Source organism: Balaenoptera borealis (genome assembly GCF_965194805.1).
Source record: "Balaenoptera borealis genome assembly, chromosome: 16".
NCBI lineage: Eukaryota > Metazoa > Chordata > Mammalia > Artiodactyla > Balaenopteridae > Balaenoptera > Balaenoptera borealis.
The window spans coordinates 58,898,729-58,921,290 of NC_138872.1; the positions used below are offsets into that span (position 1 = coordinate 58,898,729).

General features: G+C 47.5%; 1 protein-coding gene across 1 annotated transcript in view; it reads right to left on the reverse strand.

Annotated features, from left to right (window-relative positions):
* TEKT5 (tektin 5) overlaps positions 1 to 12,592 on the reverse strand; it is a 39,722-nt gene extending 27,130 nt beyond the window's left edge. Inside the window, exons 1-4 of the mRNA XM_082361650.1 lie at positions 11,818 to 12,592; positions 8,906 to 8,989; positions 8,183 to 8,253; positions 2,272 to 2,415 (exon numbers count right to left, since the gene is read on the reverse strand). Of these exons, the coding sequence (XP_082217776.1) occupies positions 2,272 to 2,415; positions 8,183 to 8,253; positions 8,906 to 8,989; positions 11,818 to 12,393 (875 nt within the window). The 5' untranslated portion in view covers positions 12,394 to 12,592. The remainder of the gene's footprint in view (positions 1 to 2,271; positions 2,416 to 8,182; positions 8,254 to 8,905; positions 8,990 to 11,817) is intronic.
* Between the last annotated feature and the right edge of the window lie 9,970 nt (positions 12,593 to 22,562).

Sequence of the window (22,562 nt, forward strand, 5' to 3'; positions counted from 1 at the left end):
ATCCAGAGCTTTCATCCAACAAAGACCTGAGGCTCAGGGAGGTGAAGTGTCTTCTTTTCCAAGGTCACACAGCTACTCACCATCAATAGAGGAAGGAGGAAGCACCAAGGACAGCAGAGAGTGACCTGCAGATTTACTCTGAGGGTACCTCCCACTGCTCAATGGGACACTTGTCAGTGTCAAGGGCAGCAGCCGCTAAGCCCTCCCCTGGAGCAGACAGCTGAGCTCCCCAGGGAAAATAACCTGCTTAATCACACTCTCCCTGGGGGAATTTGCCGAGGCAGCCTGTCTCCTCACAGGTGATGTGCCTCAGTAGGGGGAACGTGCTTTCTGGAGCCTGTGTCCTCTAAAACCATAGGACCCAGCAGGCTTTGCTGGGGAGGCAGGAAGGCGCTATGGTAAAACACAGGCCCAGTGTCCAACGTGGGCTCAGATTGTGGCTCTGCCACTCGCTGTGTGAGCTTGGACCAGTCACTGCACCTCTCTGAGTCTTAGTCTCCTCTGTAAAATGGGGCTAAAAATGGTACCTACCCCCAGGGTTGTTGACCAACTGTGAAACCCCTATCGCGGCACCTGACAATAGTAAGCACTTGATAAATGTTTATTATTCACGAGACCGTGGAAACACTCAGCACAGTGCCCAGCCTATAGCAAACAGCAGGTAAAAGGCATCAGCTCTCATCCTCATCCTCATCATCAGTGGTTAATCCGTGGCAATGAGACCTTCGGTGAACAGAGATACGGCAACGCAGTCTTCAAACGTCCTGTTACCTGCCCAGCCATGGCCCCGCTTTAAGAAAACCTCACATACAAAGCCCTGAGCTAGCACATCTGGGGAGCAATTAGTCACAAATGGCAGCTCTGGCTTTCCAGCTGGAGTCGCTGGATGGAGGACTGTAAACTGCAGACCCCTCCTGGGCACGGAAATCGGAGTCTATGCCAGCCAGCCTGGCTGCCCGGCTTTCAGAAAGGCATCTGTTTGGGAAGGAAGCTTCCAGACTCCCTGTCCAGGTGGGCAGCCGTGGCTGAGAGGACTAGGCCCCCTGGAGGTCTTGCTCACTTCGCCAGCGCCGTGGGCAGTCAACCTTGTCAGGAGGAGGAGAAGGGTCCCCAGGAGCGGTCACTGAAGGAAACCCCAAAGGGTCCTTTCAACACCTGCATATTTACTACGATCCAGAAAGTGACCCTGGTGTGGGCCAAGAAGACCTTCCCTTTCCTTCTCTCCTCTCCCTCCCTTCCCCCTTTCATTCATTCTTTCATTCAAGAAATATTTATTGCACACCTACTATGTACCAAGCACAATGCTATGTGCTAGAGATTTTTTTTAAAGGGACCAAGATAGACCCCACCCTCTGCATGTACCCAGAGCATCTCTCTCCAGCCCTCATTATCCCAGACCTCAGACTGCCGATGGGGAAAGCATGCCTTCGTTCTGCACGCAATTCCGTGATGCTAGGACGTGCCCATGGCAGTGCCAGGCAGACAGGAGGTGCCATCCTCATAGCTGTTGTGACGAGAAAATGAGGTCACACAGCAAGCACTCAATAAATGTTAGCCGTCGTCATTCCCCGACACGAGGCTCTGTGCCTAGCACTTCACACGCCCACCTTTCCACACTCACAGCGACTCTGGGAGGTGGGTGCTATTTTTATCCCAGTGGTAGAGGTGACGAAACGGGGCCCAGAGAAATTAAGTCCTTTGTCCCGAGGGTTAATGTGGAGGCTGGATTGGAAGCCAGACAGCCTGTCTCCAGAATCCACTCTTAAGCCACTGCCAGCATGGGCAGGCATCAGTTGGCTCTCCCAGCCAAACTTGAATTCCTCCTCCTTCTGGCTACAGCCATTTTGTTCTGGAATTTGTTTGATGGACTTGCCAATCCAGGTGCCTCAGCAGCAGCAGCTGTGGGACCCTCACAAGCCAATATCTTGCTGGAATTTGGACCTTGGGTGAAGCGGGGCCAGCGTGGAAAGGCAGTGGTGCTCCAACAACAAGGCCGATGAGCTCTCTCTCGCTGGCTCCTTCAGGCTGCCAGAACCTCCCCTCCAGCCTTCCCCTGGAGCCTGTGGCTGCCCAACAGCCTTCCAGTAAATTCCATCTTAAGTTAGCCAGAATCGGATTCTGTAGCTTGCAACCCAGGATCCCCACTCAACCACACGGCCTCACACTTGACTGGTGCACGACGCCCCTTTACGTGTCCTTAGCAGGATCAGACCCCGAAACCCCTGCTGCCCTCGGGCACGGCCAGGCGAGGACTGACAGCCCGGTACTTACGTGCCATCAATTTTCTCCACGCCGTGGAAGAAGCTGATGCAATCTGATGTGTTCCGTAGGTTAAGGCACTTCCCGTCGATGAACTCGGCTGAGTTTTTGTCCTCGAGGTCCCTCTCCAGGGCATGCTGAGCGTCCCGGTTATCCCTGTGGGGGCAAGGACATGTCCCCGAATTGTGCACGCACCCAGCGTCCCTCACCCAAGGTCACAGGGGAGGTCGGTGCAGAGCCCCTGCTGGAAGCCAAGTCTCTGGACCCCCAGGAGGGTGCTCTGCCCACCCCCCGTGGCTTCCAGCCCTCTTCCCACCTTGATGCCCCCCCCCACACACCCAGGGCCTCCCTACACTACCCCACCCTCCCCGCAATCCAAGCAGACCTGTTGTCACTTAGAAACCATTTACTGTAAACGGTCAAATACTACATATTTTAGGTTTTGTGGGTCATATGGTCTCTCTTGCAACTACTCAACTACGTAGGAAAACAAGCATAGATAATGTGTAAATGAATGGTGTGGCTGTGTTCCAATAAAACTTTATTTACAAAAACAGGTGGTGGGCCAGATTTGGCCCTCCAGCTGTAGTTTGCTGACCTAATATAGTAGATATGAATTCACACTTTGGACAAAGCCAGGTTTCAATTTAAATTGGTTCACAAATCCTTGTGTCTGATGCTATGCCAGGCACAGAGGGAAAAGACATGAATAAGCCTCAGTCACTACCTTCAAGTTGCTCACAGATTTGTGTAAATAAATACAGTAAAAAATAAAGAAAGAATGAAAAGAGCAACAGTGCAGGTTCAGAAAGGCTACACAGTAACACAGAGGAGGAAGCCATTAATGCTGGGTGAGGGGTGGTCAGGGAAGGCTTCCCCAGAAAGTGTCTGAGCTGGGTTTTCATAACAATAGGAGTAGATATTATGGACAAAGTTGGGTTGGGGGGGGATGAGAATTCCAAGCTGAGGATACCACATGTGCAAAAGCAGAGAAACTAGAGACATCCAGGTATTTAGGGACCCATAAGCAGCTCAAAAGGCTGGCAGAATCAGGGAATGGGTGGAGACAGAGACTGGGCAGAGTCACGGCCTGGGCAGGGTCAAGGAGTGGGCAGAGCCAGGGAGTGGGTGGAGTCTGGGACTAAGCCAGGTGAGGAGAACACAATGGGGCAGGGCCAGGACTTGAGCCTGAAGGGCTGGTATTTGGCTGAGAAGTTTAGACTTAAATGTCACTGTTTGCCAAGACCCCAGACATTGGAGACCCACTTTCATGATTCTTGCCATATTCCCAAAGTACCTGTATTATTATTTACCTGCTAATTTTCTTTTTTCAATCATAAATAAATAAAATACATAAATAAATGCATTTCTAATTCAAAAAGAGTCATGTACCACAATGCTCATTGCAGCTCTATTTACAATAACCAGGACATGGAACCAACCTAAGTGTCCATCAACAGATGAATGGATAAAGAAGATGTGGCACATATATACAATGGAATATTACTCAGCCATAAACAGAAACAAGATTGAGTTATTTGTAGTGAGGTGGATGGACCTAGAGTCTGTCATACAGAGTGAAGTAAGTCAGAAAGGGAAAAACAAATACCGTATGCTAACACATATATATGGAATCTAAACAAAAAAAATGGTTCTGAAGAACCTAGGGACAAGACAGGAATAAAGACACAGACGTAGAGAATGGACTTGAAGACATGGGGAGGGGAAAGGGTAAGCTGGGATGAAGTGAGAGAGTGGCATGGACATATACACACTACCAAATGTAAAATAGCTAGCTAGTGGGAAGCAGCCACATAGCACAGGGAGATCAGTTCGGTGCTTTGTGACCACCTAGAGGGGTGGGATAGGGAGGGTGGGAGGGAGACGAAAGAGGGAGGAGATATGGGGATATATGCATATGCATAGCTGATTCACTTTGTTATAAAGCAGAAACTAACACACCATTGTAAAGCAATTATACTCCAATAAAGATGTTTAAAAAATAAATAAATAAATAAATGTATTTCAAAAGGAAAAATCTACATCACTGTCTTTAAAAGAAAACCAGTAACTGTTTCCAAACCTAAATGCAAAGTAAACACTAACAGAATGCTAGCTAGAATCTGTTGTCTCCAGCAGGTTCTAAGCCTGAAACTTTTTCTGTTTCTTTTTTGGTTGAAAAAAGGAAATTAAAGACGTGTAAGCATTGATTGAGAGTTTTGCCTTGATGTCTTCTTTTTTTCTTTTTTTTAAAAATTTATTATTTTTTTAAAATTTTTATTCGAGTGTAGATGATTTACAATGTTGTATTAGTTTCTGCTATACAGCAAAGTGAATCAGTTAAACATATAGATATATCCACTCTTTTTTAAATTCTTTTCCCATACAGGTCATTACAGAGTACTGAGCAGAGTTCCCTGTGCTATACAGTAGGTCTTTACTAGTTATCTAGTTTATATATAGTAGTGTGTATATGTCAGTCCCAATTTCCCAATTTATCCCTCCCTCCCTTTCCCCCCTGGTAACCATAAGTTTGTTTTTCATCTGTGACTCTATTTCTGTTTTGTAAATAAGTTCATTTGTACCATTTATTTATTTATTTATTTTTATTAGGCTCTAGTTTCTCTCTTACTTTCTTTTTAAAAAATTTTTTAATTTTTTAATTTATTTTATTTTTGGCTGCATTGGGTCTTCACTGCTATGCGCGAGCTTTCTCTAGTTGCGGCGAGCGGGGGCTACTCTTCGTTGCGGTATGCAGGCTTCTCATTGCAGGGGCTTCTCTTGTTGCAGAGCATGGGCTGTAGGTGCAGGGGCTTCCATAGTTGTGGCACGCAGGCTCAGTAGTTGTGGCGCACGGGCTTAGTTGCTCTGCGGCATGTGGGATCTTCCCGGACCAGGGCTCGAACCCATGTCCCTTGCATTGGCAGGAGGATTCTTAACCATTGCGCCACCAGGGAAGTCCTGTACCATTTTTTTAGATTCCCTTGATGTCTTAAAGGAATTGAAAGAGACTGGAGAAGGGAATAACTTTGAGCAGTTTGATGTCCAGACGCAACTAAAGTGATTGGTGCACGTCTCACGTCGGTCTCTCTCTTTCCCCTCCTGCATCTAATTTTCTCCCTCCCTTTCTCTCCCTTCCTCTCCCTGTCTCTGTCCCTCTGTCTCTCTCATCTTTATCTCCTTCTGCCTCCTCTTGCTTGGTTTCTCTCTGTCTCGGGGCCTCAGTGTGTCTCTCTCTACCTCTCCCTTGCCTGTCTCTATCTTTCTGCCACGTTCTTTTTCTGCTATGGATACTGAAAGCTGGTGAGAGGTTTCAAACAGGCCAGGAGCAAAGAAATTAAATCCTCATGCTGGGTCTGCACCCATCAGGATGCACAGAGGGTCATGTTGGAGCAAGGAGAGCCATCCCGGGGCCCTTATGGCCTTTGGAATTGGCAGAGCCATGGGGAAATGGGGCCCCATCCTGCCTCATGAGATGGAGTGTGAAGAAAGACCAGAATGCAGAAGAGAAACGTGCCAGAGCATCAGAGGGGAACCTGGGGCCTCAGAATCCTGGGGCAGCTGGTCCAGCCTCCTGGCCCTGGCTAATGAGGCCCGGGGAGGGAGACGACAGTCCCATCTCCCCCAGATGGAGAGCCTGGCCAGTGTCAAGACTCGCCCAGCTGTCAGCCCACAAGGAAAATCCTGAACCTGGCTCCTGCACAGTCAGGAAAGCCTTTTCTGCTTTGCTGGGGCACCTGGTGAGGTGAGGACTCGGCTCTGCGCAGATGCAGGCCTCAAGCCTCACCTAGAAAACCTCGAGTCAACAGCCCATCAGCTGCCCGGGGCCGGGGCGGCCACCCTAGCAGGTGAGCGGCAGAGCTTCCCCAAGGGCAAGGTCGCACTGAGTTCTGCCCTGTTGATGAGGCTCTGGCCAATTCTAGGTTAATTCGGCTACCCCGGCTTCCTCCCTGCAAGATGACAGGTGTCCTCTGAAAAGGGGCCGCTGCCCAAGGTCAAAGGGTCTCTCTCCAGGGTGACTGGGCCTCTGGTCCTGGCAAAGAGGAGAGTCCCTCCCACCCGCTCTCATCCCCTCCCCACCCACACTGCCTCCGCTGCTTTCCTCCCAGCCTCTCCTGCTCTCTTTTCCTCTTTCTCTGTATCTGTCCCTTTCCATCTCTTCATCTCTCTCACCTCTTGATTTCTCTCTCTGTCTGGCATGTCTGTGTCCCTCTCTGTCCCTCTGTCTCTCTGCTCATCTCTCTCTGTTTACGGCTTCGGGTCTTTCTCTTTCTGTCTCTTTTTCCCTCTGACATCAGAGTTCACTGTGCCTCTCATTCTGTGTCTCCCAGTCGATGAGACCGTCTTGGTCTTTCTACTTTTCCTGCACAAGCAGCGCTCCACCCACCCCAGTTTCAAGATTTCCCTTCCGGGTCCAGGTCCCCAATTTCAAGTCTGGGCTTTTGTTCACTCTTCTGGCTCAAACTGTCCCATTTCAAACTGTCAGCCCTCCTGTCACTCTAACACCAAGTTTTGTCACAGCCTCATGTCAACCACAAATGGAAAACCATGTTCTTTTGCCAAAAAATAGGTGATTGTAAACATAGGGCAAGAAAAATACAATAAAGGCCTTTGCCTGCCCGAAGAACTCTCTTTGTTAAAACGTTCCTGTTTAAGTACAAGTATCGAAGGGTTTTTTTAAGTGGATTAATGTATAGACGAATATTAGGCAAACATAGTCCAAGTGGTAGGTCGAAATGTCAGAAGTCAAGCCAGAGGCACATAATGATGGAATTCAACCGTGCTTTCATCCATTCAACTGTCACTTCAGTCACTGCTGTATTTGCATCTCATTTCGACTTTTCTTCACCTCTGATGTCTCCCTGGGTTTTCCCGACTCGTCTGCCCCTGACCACACCTTTAGGTCTGCAGGCAGCTTTTCAACACTGTCCTGGATGCTGTTTATTTTATTTTCACAGGATAATTCTCTCCTACCTCTGCCACCCATTCTTACAGCCTCAGTGGAGTTGAGGGGCTGCTGTGTGTGTGTGTGTGTGTGTGTGTGTGTGTGTGAGGTAGGGGCGACTGCTGTTTCTGGGGTAGAACAAACCAGGGCACCAAGCCCCCAGACCCTCTCTGCAAGCTTCCTCACCCCTTAGCATCCCATGCAAGCTGCCTACGTCCTCCACACAGCGGGAAGGGGCAGCCCTGGCCAGGTTGCCAGCCCGTCTCTTGTTAGCTATATCTGAGTAAACAAGAAGGAGTAACCAGCAGAGCAGCCTGCCTGCAAGAGTTAAAGGCAAGTGCCCAGCTCAAGGGCCAGGCGGGAAGGCTGTTGCCTCCGGGGGAGCTGGGTGCCAAGGGCTCATCTATGGGTCCCAAGCCCGGTAAAACTCAAGCCTCCCTTTAATTATGGGGGAGCCTCCTGCCTTGTCATGATACCAGTTACATAATCTTCCAAGAACAAAAAGCTGATTCCTTTGAAGACTAAAAGGAACAGTGGCTCAAGGTGGCCACCAGCTCCCCTCTGGAGAGGCCCGGGCCTCTCACCTTGATGCCCAATGCCACCCACTCTCTGCCATGTCCCAAAGTTCAGGACTCGCATGGGGAAGCCACAGGCTAAGAGGAGCCTCAGTGAGGCCAATTTCTTTTGCCAAGGCTCTCACTGCAAACAAGAACCACCAATGCTGTGCTGACTCATGAAAATCAATCCTGTGCATCTCAGTAACATATTGATAGACTGAGATCAGCCATGGTGGTAGCACTTACATCACTGAAACTGACAAACGCGACAGATCAGGACTTCTTTCTTTTCCTGGAGAGCTGGTTGTTAAAAGCTTACCAGTACACCACTGATCAAAAGAACCACCTGGAGACACGGGACCCCTGAAACCTGGGAGACCCAAAACAAACTCCAAGAAAAGGGAGAGAAAGCAGCTCTTACCTCATCTGGATGTCAATCCTTTGAGCTAGTTTTCTCATCTGTTCTTGGCAACATTTTAGCAAATCTACTTCCTGCAATGAAAGATGTCAGAAAGAGCGCGGGCCCCTTAGAAACTCACAGCCTCCTGTCTCCCAGGCCAGAGCTCCACCCCTCACCTCTCACTGCCCAACCTCCATCCCACAAGGTGAAATGTCAGGGTGGGGTCCATTTCCTGACTCGACCAGCATGATCCCCGGGCCAGCCACCTGAGGGTCGGCTGTGGAAGCTGCATATTCTTTGCCCTACTGTCCTTTCTTTTTATATACTTCCAGAGTGAAAGAAAATGCAGCACCTACTATGCACCAAGGGTTCATTCATAGACCCTTTATTTATCATAAAATATGATACATTCATATTTTATCATTGAATTAAATAATGCATATGAAGTGATACAGTGTGTGGCATATAGCAGGTGCTCAATAAACACTGGCTGTTACTTTTGTTATTTATTGGTATTACTATTATGATGTCCGTTTTGGAGAGGAAAAGACTGAGGGTCAAATGACCTCCTTTCTCACTGGTTCTAAATTGCAGCCTAGGCCCCCACTCACGCTTTCTGAGCCCTAATTTTGCATCGGGTGACACATGTGGCTTCTGCTCCTGACAGGCAGCTCAGAAACCTCTCTGACCAGCTGGACTTCCCTCCTCCCTCAGGGGGCTGGCCAGACCCAGGGGGCATCTTACCCGGATAAGATTTTTCTCCACGTTGTCATGGACCAAGTCAATCCCGATCCTTTTCTCTCGCTGGTACTGACACTCCAGGGCCACCTGTAGGGGGCGTGGGGAATCATGTATTCTCCCTGCAGCTGTATGTAGACCCTGAGCAGAATTGACTCACATCTACCTTTGCCGTGGTCTGTTTCATTCCTGGGAAACCTGGATGCTTCATGTGGCCCCATCACTGTGCGTTTGGGTGGGCTTCTGCCTCCCCTTCTCCATCAGTGAGGGCTGTGGGATGCTGAGATGGTAGATGGGTGCAAAATCGGTGCACATCTCAAGCTGGCCATGCTAGTTAAGTCAGTTTGACAAATGTAAAGTGCTTAGAATACTGTGTATAAGAATTACCTGTGAATATATATGAACACCCTTTTTTTGAGATCTCTAAATGGGGGAAGAGCTTTGGAAAGGGACATAGGCCAAGTGAGACCCAGGCAACCCTGCCACATGGACCTAACAACCGTCATGGGGACATGAACAGAGCAGAACAGAAGCCAGGGGAGCGGCTGCTCAGTGGAGCTCCTGCAGCAGCAGACTGTCAAAGAATTGTGATGGGTCACTGGCCTGTGATGTCACAAGGAGCAGCGGCAGTGAGAAGGAGGCAGGGGAGCACGGCACCTGGTGTTGGGACGCAAATGTATCCGGGAACTCAGAAAGGAGGGGGAGCACTTGATGCCACAAGAATTCACTGCCCCCTTCTCTGTGTCACACTCCATCAAGGCACTGGGGACACTGCAGTGAACTAAACGGTCCCTGCTCTTACGGAGTTCTAACAGAAGAGAGAGAACACACACAAATGAACATAGAAAGAAACCCAATCGTTTCTGACTGTGATAAGGGCTGTGATGAAAATAGCAAGCTGTGGGTGGGTGGGGAATAACCAGCAGGGTGGTCAGGGAGGACTTCTCTAAGGACGTGGCAGACCGAGACCTGAATTATGAGAAGCAGCAGAAATGAATGGGAATAATGCACCAGGAAGAGGGAACAGCCAGTGCAAAGGCCCTGGGGTAGGAGAAGCAGCAGACAGGAAGCCATTGGACCTGTGACAAGGAACTCAGATGTCAACTAGGATGCATTAGGAAGCCATTGAGGGGGTTTTAGCGGGGAGGTGCAGAGATCTAGTTTAATATTTAAAACCATCCCTCTGGCTGCTGTCTGGAAATGCGTTGGAGGGGCCAGAGGTCAGGAGGCCAGGAAGGAGGCCGTCACCATTGTCCACTGAGAGGCAGCTGGACTGAGGTGGTAACCTTGGAGTTGGAGACAAGTGGATGGAAGTGAGATGCCTCTGGTCCCTGTGCCCCCATGTGTCTGTCACAGGGGGGCCACGTGATGGGGCAGAGCTGGGCTTTCCAGACAGGCTGGGGGAGTGAGGAGAGAGTCTGGGAGAGGGGAGGAGCACTAGATTTCAGATTCTGCTTTGGGTCTCTGAGCAGCAGCCCTGCCCACTGTCCTGCCGGGGGGGAACCTGGGGGCATAGGGAAACAGTAGGGACCCCCATCCCATAGTGGTCAGAACCTGTGCCTTGTCTCCGGGGGAAACATGGAGGCAGGGCCTCTCCTACAGAAGCCCCCACGCCTGCCATGGAGCAGGCACGGCTGCAGGAGGTTTGCAGGCAGGGTTTCTGCATTCGCACACACTCCAGAGAGCAGCAGAACATCATGTTGTGTGGCCACGATGATCTCCCACAGCAAAGGCAGATAATGCCAGTTCCTCAGCCAGTGTCCACTCCAGGACCCAGTGATAAATGCTCACTTACCCAGACTCCGTTGCACCCAGGGAGCCCACGTGAGTTCTAGCAAATGGGCTAAAAATGGACTCACATAACGGACCTTCTGGAAAAGTGATATTCCCTGATAAAAAGGGACAGACACAGTTGGCATTTTGCCCCTTCCCTACCCCATCCTCCTGCCTCGACTGAGAATATCCAAATGCTCCTGGCAAGCGGGAGTTTGCAATATGAGATCTGAAACGTCCTTGAAAGTAGTAGGACAAAAGCCCCGTGTTAAGGATGGCCAAGCAGACAGGAGGCTGGGTCCCTTCTGGTAACACGTGGAGGCTGCAGCGTCCTCCTCTCTTTTCCTCTGGAATTCTCATAACAGAAAATGAAACTCCTATTTGGCTGAGCTGCTGTAGTCAGATAGCTGTTTACATGCAGCCTAAAGCTATCCTAACTGCTCCAGGATATGGCTGGAGACTGGGAAACCAAAGTGTGGAGGATGTCCACATTCAGATATTTATTCATTTATTCAACAAATACTTCTTGAGTGCCTGCTGTGTGCCACACACTGTGCCAGGATGGGAAGACACTCAGAACATTGGTCTAGATGACAGGCAATCAGCACAGACACTGCTCGCTGAGGACCAGCATAGACATACTGGTCCCCCACAGCTGCATAGCAGTCCTTGGTGAAAAAGCAGACAGAAATCCCTGCCATCATGGTGCCTATATTCTAGTGTGTGGAGCAAAACAATAAGTAAATTGTACAGTATGTTAGCAGGTCTTAAGGGCTACAGAGAAAAATAGAGCAGTTACTTGAAGCACATCTTCTAAAGACCATCACATACACACACACGCTTGTGATGTCTTTATGAAATCCCTGTGATTTCGATGTAACCCCAAGGAGAAAAGGAAATTCCATTCAGTCTGAGGAACCCTGATTGGACTGGGATTATTGTCAATTGACTAAGTTATATATATATATATATATATATATATATTTTTTTTTTTAGCTTAAAGCTGATTATAGATGATAATGCAGCTCAAACTGAGCTGCACGGCGCCCGTCACCTTGACCTTCACTCAAGGGGAGTGTGGGGGGCTGCGCTGCAGGGGTGGTATCCCAGCGGCCGTCGGGCCCCCCTCCGCACGCCACCCTCACCTGCAGTGGACAGTTCAGTTCCTCCGCCATGCACTCCAGCCGCCTCTTGACTGCGTCCAGGCTGTGGTTCTCGTTCAGAAGCCTCTCCAGCTCATAGCTCAGCTCCGACTTCCAGAAGCCGATGTCCGACAGCCTCTGGCCCAGGTTCCGGCGGGTCCCCTCCTGCATCTGGCGCGTCAGCTGGTCCTTGTCCTGCATGAGCCGCATGGAGTCGCCCATCAGCCGGCCGGCCCACAGGCGCGAGGCCTCGGCCGCGCGGATCTGCAGCTGGTTGGACTGGTCCCAGTCATGGGGGCTGTAGCGACAGAAGAGCGCTGAGCGGACGGCCGGCAGGATGGTGGGCGGCCGCAGGGCGCTGCGGCACGTGGCTCCCTCGTCCAGGCAGGTCTGGGTGTTGGAGACCTTGTAGAAGAGGCTGGGTCTCCATGAGTTCAGGTAGCGGTACCCAGGCAGGTAATAGGGCTGGTAACACTCCTGGATCACCGGGGCCGGCGCAACAGGGGGCAGCGCGCTGATGCCGCAGGCTTTCTTGGGGCCACAGTAACTGGCAGTCTGAGTGGTTCCAAGAAACTCCATCTTCCCCCGTCAGCTCCGCTAGGGCAAAACTGTGCCTAAGGGGGCCAAGGCACCACAGGAAGGGGAAGGGGCTTCTCTGAGGGGCGGGCAGGACCTCTATGACTCAGCACTGTTGTCATAAAGCCTGGGGGAGTGGGGCCTTACTGGGACCCCTGCTCACTTGCCCCAGCTGGGGCCATAGCATCACAATCAAAACACAGACCAAGGGCTTCCCTGGTGGCGCAGTGGTTGAGAGTCTGCCTGCCAATGCAGGGGACACGGGTTCGAGCCCTGGTCTGGGAAGATCCCACATGCCGCGGAGCAACTGGGCCCGTGAGCCACAACTACTGAGCCTGCGCGTCTGGAGCCTGTGCTCCGCAACAAGAGGCCGCGATAGTGAGAGGCCCGCGCACCGCGATGAAGAGCGGCCCCCGCTTGCTGCAAGTAGAGAAAGCCCTTGCACAGAAACGAAGACCCAACACAGCCATAAATAAATTAATTAATTAATTAAAAAAAAAAAAAAACACACAGACCAAAAAAATCAACAGAATTAATGAGTTTTTCAATCTACAGAGTTGGAGGTGCAAGAAATGGCATTTATGTATTTCTCATAATAATCGAATCTGCCTTTCCAAACTTAACTCTGCCTGTGGGAGAAAATTTAATGTGATCCACTGCAGTAAACCCAATCAGCTCAGGGCCAATTTGGTCAAGGTTAGTTGTTTTCCTTCTCTCTTTGTCCCCAGGATGGCACCCAAGTGGTCCATGCACAGCATGGGCTACTACTCAGCAGTAAAGAAGAATGAGCTCTTGGCACGCAAAACAGCAGGAATGAATCTCAAATGCATTAAGCTAAATGGAAGCACCTAGACTCATACGTCCTGTATGAGTCCATCTAGATGACATTCTGGATGTCATCTGGATGACTTTCAGGCAGATCCATATGGCCAGAAGGCAGGTCAGTGGTTGCCAGGGCTGGGGGTAGGAGAAAGATTGACCACAAAGGAGCAGGAGAAAATTTGGGAATGGCGACAGCACTGCTCTGTGTCTTGATGGTTGCAGGGGTTACACAACTATCTGTATTTGTCAAAACCCATAGAACTGTCCACTAAAAGGGGGACGTTTACTGTACATAAACCATACTTCAATGAAGCTGAACGTAATAAGGAAGCAGGGTGGGGGAATTGTGAGCTCCATGTGGGGCTGCTCCACTGTGTCCATTTGGCTTCACCGTTAAGTCCCAGCACCCGGCACAGTACTGAAGGGGTGAACAGGTGTCTAGACTGAAGGTTTCATTATTCCAGAAAAAGTGTTCAACCCTCTATTCTATACCAATATTTTTAACCCAACAAGAAACTTCCTCCCCTCCTTGGCTGGTGGGAGTGGCAATAAAGTATCAAGGTATTCAACAAGTGGGATGCTTGATTTGTGGGCTCCTTTCCCCCTTTTTGAAATGGCAAAGAAAATACTCTAACCCTCAAATGGTCCTTGTTAGTGGAGCAAGATGGCTAATGTGAATTTTCTCCCCAATTGCCTAAAACCAGGGCTGCAAAATGGAGTGGGTATGAGGGGGATAAGGCAGAGAGAAATAACATGTATTAAGCACCTTCTGTATACCCGAGGCTTTACCTATACTCATCTATTTAATTTCCACAGCAAACCTATAAAGAAAGCTTGACCTCCCCACCTTGTAGGGTGGGCTCTGGGCCCCTCTGTACCTACAATGCTCACCTTGCTGGATCACTGAAGATGGGACATCCTACACAGGAAGTGCTTGCACATTGGAGCAGCCAAGAAATGGTCTGGAAAGACTCAGGGTATTTCTTAAGCACTAAATGTTCATAGTAAAAATATTAATGTGGTATCTAAGGGTATAAAGTAAAATTTAGATTTTCTCATTACTCCTAGCTACTTCCAGTCTTCACAGACATAACTCCAATGAACAGGTTTTTGTATTTTTCTAGAGACATTCTATGCACATACAAGCTTATATCAATCTATATCTTTTTTACATAAATGGTAAACACTATACCCACCATTTTCCACATAACTGTAACTCTTGGAGATCATCTCATTTCGGTCCATAAACATCTCTCTCTTCCATTTAGTAGCTGTGCAGTGCTGCATTATATGGAGGTGTATTATTTATTTGATCATTCTCTACGACTGGGCATTTAAGTTGTTTCCAGTCTTTTGTTAGTACAAACATCGCTGCAATAAATGTCTTGCCACTTGCATTTATTTAAGTCAGGTTCGCAGAGGTACAATTTTCACACAGTGGAATTAACCCTCTCGGTGCAGTCCTGTGCGTGCTGATGAAGGCACACAGGCCCGCCGCCACCACCAGGATGAGATCATCCCCATCACCCAGGAAGACCTCTGTGCTCTTCCCTCTGCCTCTAACCCGGCAACCACCAGCGGGCCCTCTGTCCCCACAGAATGCCATACAAACAAGGTCACGTAGAATTCAGTCCTTTAAGCCCGACCTCTCTCCCTTAGTAGTTCTGCATAAATGCAATCAGCATCTTTCCACATATATTTCTGGGCATGTCTGAGCATAACTTCTAGAAGAAGTTACAGGATGGAAGAGCATCCATTTTTTTTACTTGAATATATATTGTCTTGAAGGCTTTCCGCCTCCTGTGGGCCTCTGGATATATACTTTATATATATTATTTATATGCATGTATATTGTCCTGAAGATTTTCCCAACCGTGGGGCTCTGAGGCCATGGCTTCCGATTCAGACACCAACGGACATCAGTCAGAAACTCCTGTTATTGGTAGAGCCGAGTTCAGGACATTGGACCACCAGAGACCTCCAGGCCCCACATAATATCAATTGGCGAGGGCTCTCCCAGAGATCTCTGTCTCAACGCTAAGACCCAGCTCCACTCAACGACCAGCAAGTTACAGTGCTGGACACCTCATGCCAAACAACTAGCAAGACAGGAACACAACCCCACCCATTAGCAGAGAGGCTGCCTAAAATCATAATAAGTTCACAGACACCCCGAAACATACCACTGGATGTGGTCCTGCCCACCAGAAAGACAAGATCCAGCCTCATCCACCAGAACACAGGCACCAGTCCCCTCTACCAGGAAGCCTACACAACCCACTGAACCAACCGTACCCACTCGGGGCAGACACCAAAAACAACGGGAACTACAAACCTGCAGCCTGCAAAAAGGAGACCCCAAACACAGTAAGTTAAGCAAAATGAGAAGACGGAGAAATACGCAGCAGATGAAGGAGCAAGGTAAAAACCCACCAGACCAAACAAATGAAGAGGAAATAAGCAGTCTACCTGAAAAAGAATTCAGAGTAATGTTAGTAAAGATGATCTAAAATCTTGGAAATAGAATGGAGAAAATACAAAAAACGTTTAACAAGGACCTAGAAGAACTAAAGAGCAAACAAACAATGATGAACAACACAATAAATGAAATTTAAAATTCTCTAGAAGGAATCAATAGCAGAATAACTGAGGCAGAAGAATGGATAAGTGACCTGGAAGATAAAATAGTGGAAATAACTACTGCAGAGCAGAATAAAGAAAAAAGAATGAAAAGAATTGAGGACAGTCTCAGAGACCTCTGGGCTAACATTAAACGCACCAACATTCAAATTATAAGGGTCCCAGAAGAAGAAGAGAAAAAGAAAGGGACTGAGAAAATATTTGAAGAGATTATAGTTGAAAACTTCCCTAATATGGAAAAGGAAATAGTCAATCAAGTCCAGGAAGCGCAGAGAGTCCCATACAGGATAAGTCCAAGGAGAAACACGTCAAGACACAAATTAATCAAACTATCAAAAATTAAATACAAAGAAAAAATATTAAAAGCAGCAAGGGAAAAGCAACAAGTAACATACAAGAGAATCCCCATAAGGTTAACAGCTGATCTTTCAGCAGAAACTCTGCAAGCCAGAAAGGAGTGGCAGGACATATTTAAAGTGATGAAAGGGAAAAACCTACAACCAAGATTACTCTACCCATCAAGGATCTCATTCAGATTCAATGGAGAAATAAAAACCCTTACAGACAAGCAAAAGCTAAGAGAATTCAGCACCACCAAACCAGCTCTACAACAAATGCTAAAGGAACTTCTCTAGGCAGAAGACACAAGAGAAGGAAAAGACCTACAATAACAAACCCAAAACAATTAAGAAAATGGTAATAGGAACATACATATCGATAATTACCTTAAATGTAAATGGATTAAATGCTCCAGCCAAAAGACATAGACTAGCTGAATGGATACAAAAACAAGACCCATATATATGCTGTCAACAAGAGACCCACTTCAGACCTAGGGACACATACAGACTGAAACTGAGGGGATGGAAAATGATATTCTATGCAAATGGAAATCAGAAGAAAGCTGGAATAGCAATTCTCATATTAGACAAAATAGACTTTAAAATAAAGACTATTACAGGAGACAAAGAAGGACACTACATAATGATCAAGGGATCAATCCAAGAAAAAAAACAGCGATTGTAAATATTTATGCACCCAGCATAGGAGCACCTCAATACATAAGGCAAATGCTAACAGCCATAAAAGGGGAAAACGACAGTAACACAATAATAGTAGAGGACTTTAACACCCCACTTTCACCAATGGACAGATCAACCAAAATGAAATTAAGACGGACTTAATTGATATTTATAGGACATTCCATCCAAAAACAACAGAATACACTTTCTTCCCAAGTGCTCATGGAACATTTACCAGGATAGATCATATCTTGGGTCACAAATCAAGCCTTGGTAAATTTAAGAAAATTGAAATCATATCAAGTATCTTTTCCAACCACAATGCTGTAAGACTAGATATCAATTACAGGAAAAATACTGTAAAAATTACAAACACATGGAGGCTAAACAATACACTACTAAATAACCAAGAGATCACTGAAGAAATCAAAGAGGAAATTTAAAAATACCTAGAAACAAATGACAATGAAAACACAATGATGTTTAAAAAAAAAAAAAAGAAAAGAAAAGAAACTCCTGTTCTAGGAGCCTGGTGCTGTAGGTGTGAGGGAGCCCAGGCATGAATGCCACAGCCCCCCGCCTGGCACCGGTTACAGGGCTGCTGTGCAAGGGGGTGGGGCCTTAGGAAAACCCAGAGGGCGGCCAAAAATCCCTTGGTGATCTCCAGGATGGACAGCTCGCTGCAGGCTGAGGTCCTCTGGGGTCCTGCTCACCTGGGCTCCAGGTCAGTTGCTTGAATGATGTGGGGAGATGTTCCAGGACAAACCCCGATGAAAATCCACAAAGTGAAACTGTCACCAGAGAAACTGACCCGCCTGCCTTTCAGCCATTTGGGGCTCTGGCTTGATTTTCCTAAGCAAGGCGGGGCTCCTTGAATATATCTATATTATCGTATATATATGACCCATGTGCATTTTTTCTGCTATAAAGAGATAGAAGAATCTATGTCAGGGCGTAACCGAGCAGGACCCTATGGGGCCTTCCCGGGACAGCCTTCCCCCATATCCTCTGCTTCAGCTCCTCTCTGAAGTACCTAGATAACAGTTTGATGCACATTTTCTGAGTTGTTTCACAGATGTGAAAACCCCCCACCAAATGAAAGATATTGACTACAGTACTTGATGACCACGAGCACACAGCCCCCAGGCCTCCTGGAGCCTAAGGACTGATAATGTTAACCCCTGTGACACCACCCTGCTAGCTCACCATCAACCAGAGAATTGTGCACGAGCTGATCACATACCTTGCGAACCCCCTCCCTCATCTGGCTTTTAAAAATTCTTTGCGGAAAATTTTCGGAGAGCTCGGGGTTTTTTTTGGGGCCTGAGCCACCTGTCTCCTTGAATGGCCCTGCAGTAAACCTTTCTCTGCTCCAAACTCCAACGTTTCGGTTTGTTCGGCCTCACTGTGCATGGGGCACACAAACTTGTGCTAACAGGTGCTAATCTGCACCTCTCTGAGCCTCAGTTCGCCCCCCCGTAAAATGAGGGCTCGAATAACGCCCACCTCCAGGCGTGAGCAAAAGGATTACATGAAATGATGTGGCAAAGTGTAGTCTAATAATAAGAGTAACACCAATAACAACTGTTGATCACCCACTAGGTGCTAAGTACCTTGTTCTGCCTTTACTTGATTCTCACAGCGTCCGAGGGAGGCACAATCCCCGGCCTTTTCCAGGCTGGGAGAGGGGTCGGAGCTGGGATTCCACTCGAGGGAAAGGCCTCTTCTGCCCTGAGAATTGCTTTTCCCAAGGTCTTGTTTATTTATGATGCATTTGTTTTAAGTTCTGAAAACAATACTGTGTGTGTCTCACCTGGACTCTAGTTCCCATCTAGTCCTTTCAGTCTGCACCTCTCACACGTGAAGGTGTCCACCAATCACCTGAGGATTGGATTAAAATGCATATTCTGATTGAGTAGAGCTGGGGCCAGGGCTGGAGGTGCTGCTTTTCCTACAAGCTCCCAGGTGAGGCTGGTCCACAGACCACACCTGGGGTAGTGGGGCCCTGAAATAAGTTCTATGAGAGAAAGGACCTTATTTGATTTTGCTTGTATTTGTATCCACAGCACTGAGAATAATACCTGGAATATAGTAGGTGCACAATTTGCGTTTGTTAAATGAATAAAAAAAATGGATGGATAGATGGATGGGTGTATGGCTAGGTGGGTAGATGGATGGATGGATGGATGGATGGATGGATGGATGGATGGATGGATAGATGAAGTGACAGAATTTCAGATGCCATTAAATGAGAAAGGTAAATTCAAAACAGTTGGACATGGTTCAACCAAAACTCAGCAAAAAGGAATAGTAAAACCTAACAACTCAGTCCAAAAGACTCAAGGAATCACCTTCTAAAAATTTAGAAAGTGAAAATACTCAAATACTTTGTGTGTGACTGTTAGAGAACTCCTGAGCAGTGTCTTCCAAAGCATGGGGCAGTGGAGTTTTTAGGGTTCATTCATGGTGAAGCAGGTGTCAGTACTTCGTTCCCTTTTATGGCTGAATACTATCCCAATCACATGTCTAGACCACATTTCGTTTAGCCATTCATCCGTTGATGAACATTTGGGTTGTTTCCACTTTTTGGCTGTTATGAATAATATTGCTGTGAACATTTCTGTACAGGTTTTTGTGTGGACATAAGTTTTCAATTTTCTTGAATAGTTCCCAAAGAGTTGAATTGCTGGGCCCTATGGTAATTCTGTTTTGATTACTGTTGAGTTTTAATAAAATGTAAATCAGCACATTTTGTTACTTAGTTTTTAGATAAATAAAGTATTATCCATAGAAGTTAATTCAAGGAACTCCCAACTACACAGTCAGCCACCGCACACACAGGCTGGGCCACACGTGTTTGGTTGGACAGTAAGTTCCTAACGCCTGGGAATCGTTGACTCTCTCTTTGGGCTCAGTTAGTGTCTCCAAGCCCTTGGGGTGCTTTGCACCCCTGCATCCAAACAGTAGACTCAACAAACACAAGGTTAGCCGCGATGGGAAGATGAAACCAGAACACGGACTGCTTCCATTCTGTCATTCTATGTGACCCTGGGAGTTTTTATTTGTGTCTAGGATGTAAAACAGTGAAACAGAGTGTGACCTGCAAGGTGTAATATTTTTGTTTGGAACTTGGACATTTTAATTCATGCATGAAATCTTTTACTGAACTCAGTATCTTTAAAATTGAAATGTAATCTTTGTATCTGTCAACTGTATCAAAACTAAGAAAGTAACCAGGAATATAATTATTACTGGGAATATTATTGTATAGAGGAGGAAGGTGTTAAAAAAAATTGTCTACTCTGGGTGTTGAATATACCACGCACGCCACTGCTTAGAGATCCCTCATCCACCACTAAAAGATGTTTTTTTCAATATCTTGTAAAAGAGATTCTTTCAATCTCTTTCCGGCTGATGGAAAACTCATTCAATTTCTGAAATCCCTATGGGAATGGACTAGGAGAGGCTGGGGAGATGGGGGAGAGGAGACCCGACTGACCCCCGGAATGGGGTTCGCAATCCTCCACCCCAGCTCCGCCTCCCGATCACTGGGGACCCCCGGCCCAGCATCGCACTAACTCTATTTTATTGCCATCTCTGCCTGCAGCTGCGGCATTGAGATGGCTGCCTGACTTCCACAGGCTGTGAAGGGACAGCTCCACGTCTGTGAATTTAATGTGAAATCCATCCGCCTGCAGAATAAAGGCCTGGAGAGACCGTCTTAGGTGAAGGCTGGAGCAGCGCTGTCCAGTGATAGAACTTTTCTGCAGCGATCAACTCAACAAGTCAGCAAGCGTTCCTTGGGCGCCCCCTGCAGGTAGATAGGAATCTGTCACTTGTCCTTCCCCGCAGCCAAAATCTGTGACTGGAGGTGACTCCAAGCAGTGCTTAGAAAACTGGAAAAATAGGGTCACACACAGGAAAGAGAGAAAAAAATCCAGGAAGAAGCTGCTTTCAATTCAACATCCGTGTCAGTTTGTATCATTCAAAAACTAAAGTTATATTTTACAATATAGCTTTTTTTTTTCACTTTGAATTTCGGAAGATATATATATATTTTTTAAAATAAATCTTAACCACTTTTTATTATTATTTATTTATTTATTTATGGCTGTGTTGGGTCTTCGTTTCTGTGCGAGGCGTTTCTCTAGTTGCGGCAAGCGGGGTCCACTCTTCATCGCGGTGCGGGGGCCTCTCACTGTCGCGGCCTCTCTTGTTGCGGAGCACAGGCTCCAGACGCGCAGGCTCAGTAATTGTGGCTCACGGGCCCAGTTGCTCCGCGGCACGCGGGATCCTCCCAGACCAGGGCTCGAACCCGTGTCCCCTGCATTGGCAGGCAGATTCTCAACCACTGCGCCACCAGGGAAGCCCCGGAAGATATCTTTTTGGTGCTTAGAGCACTGGCCCTGGCTGGTGTCCAACGACTCAGCAATCTCTCTGGAAATCTACCTGCGAATACACACATACGTGTGTGCTAAAACACACACGTATATGTGCTCACTGCTGCATTGATTGTAGCAGGGAAAAAGTGCAGCTAACCGAATGGCCCTCAGTACAGGGTGGCTAAATAAAATATACGACACTTATTCTATGGAGAACTCTGCAGCATAAAAAGAAGTTAGGCCTGTATTTGCCGATATGAAAAGATTTCTGAGATATCAATGCAAGTGAAAAAAGCAAGGTATAGAAGAGTATATACCCTATGGTACCACTTGAGCAGATATGTAGGTAATTGTATACAAACAAACACTTCTGGAAGGATACACAGGAACCAGTGCCTGAGTGATTACCTTTGGACAAGGACAGGAATGGAACCGAGGCACAGGGGGAGACTTTTATTTTTTGATTAAGCCTTCCATACTGCTCTATATACACAGTCGACCCTGGAACAACGTGGGGGGTAGGGGCGCCGACACTCAACACGGTCGAAAATCCGAGTATAATTTATAGTCGGCCCTCTTTATCCACCATTCCACATCTCAACCAACTGTAGGTTGTGTAGAAATGTTGTATTTATTATTGAAAAAAATCCAGGTATAAGTGGACACGTGCAGTTCAAACCCATGTTGTTCAAGGGTCAACTGTAATTTTTCTTAGTATATATGTAATATATGCAATATATATAGTATAATTAGCATACTATATATGTAATATATTCACATGTATAACCTAATAGGACATCTACTTCCCGCCAAGATTGGGTAATAGGGATTAGCTGTACCCTCCCATCTGAAGCTACTCAAAAAACACTCAAAATATATGAAATGATGATTTTCAAGACACTGGACATCAGGCATGAAGGACAGTCCTCCCTGTGAGACGGGAAACAAATGAGGTGAGTCCTCCAACCACCACAGCTCACTGCCTGGGCAGAGTTTCCAGGCCATGGTGCAGGGAGGGGGACTGTCTCCAGTTAAGGGAGCCGGGCAGGTGGGACACCAATGTGTCTAGAGTCTGAAGGACAGAGCTTGAAGGAGGACGGAGCTGCCCAGAGAGAGCTCTGTAGACTTGTAGATGGTTCCCTTGGTGTCCAGCTGAGCAGGATCAGTGCACACCTGTGAGGAAATGACCCCGGGCTGGGGAAGAACCACCCCAAAGCATCAGAGGGAACAATCCCAGAGCCCCCCCAGGCTGGGAATAGTTCCCCATCCCACCAGCCACAGTAGATTTCATCATCTGTGCAGCATC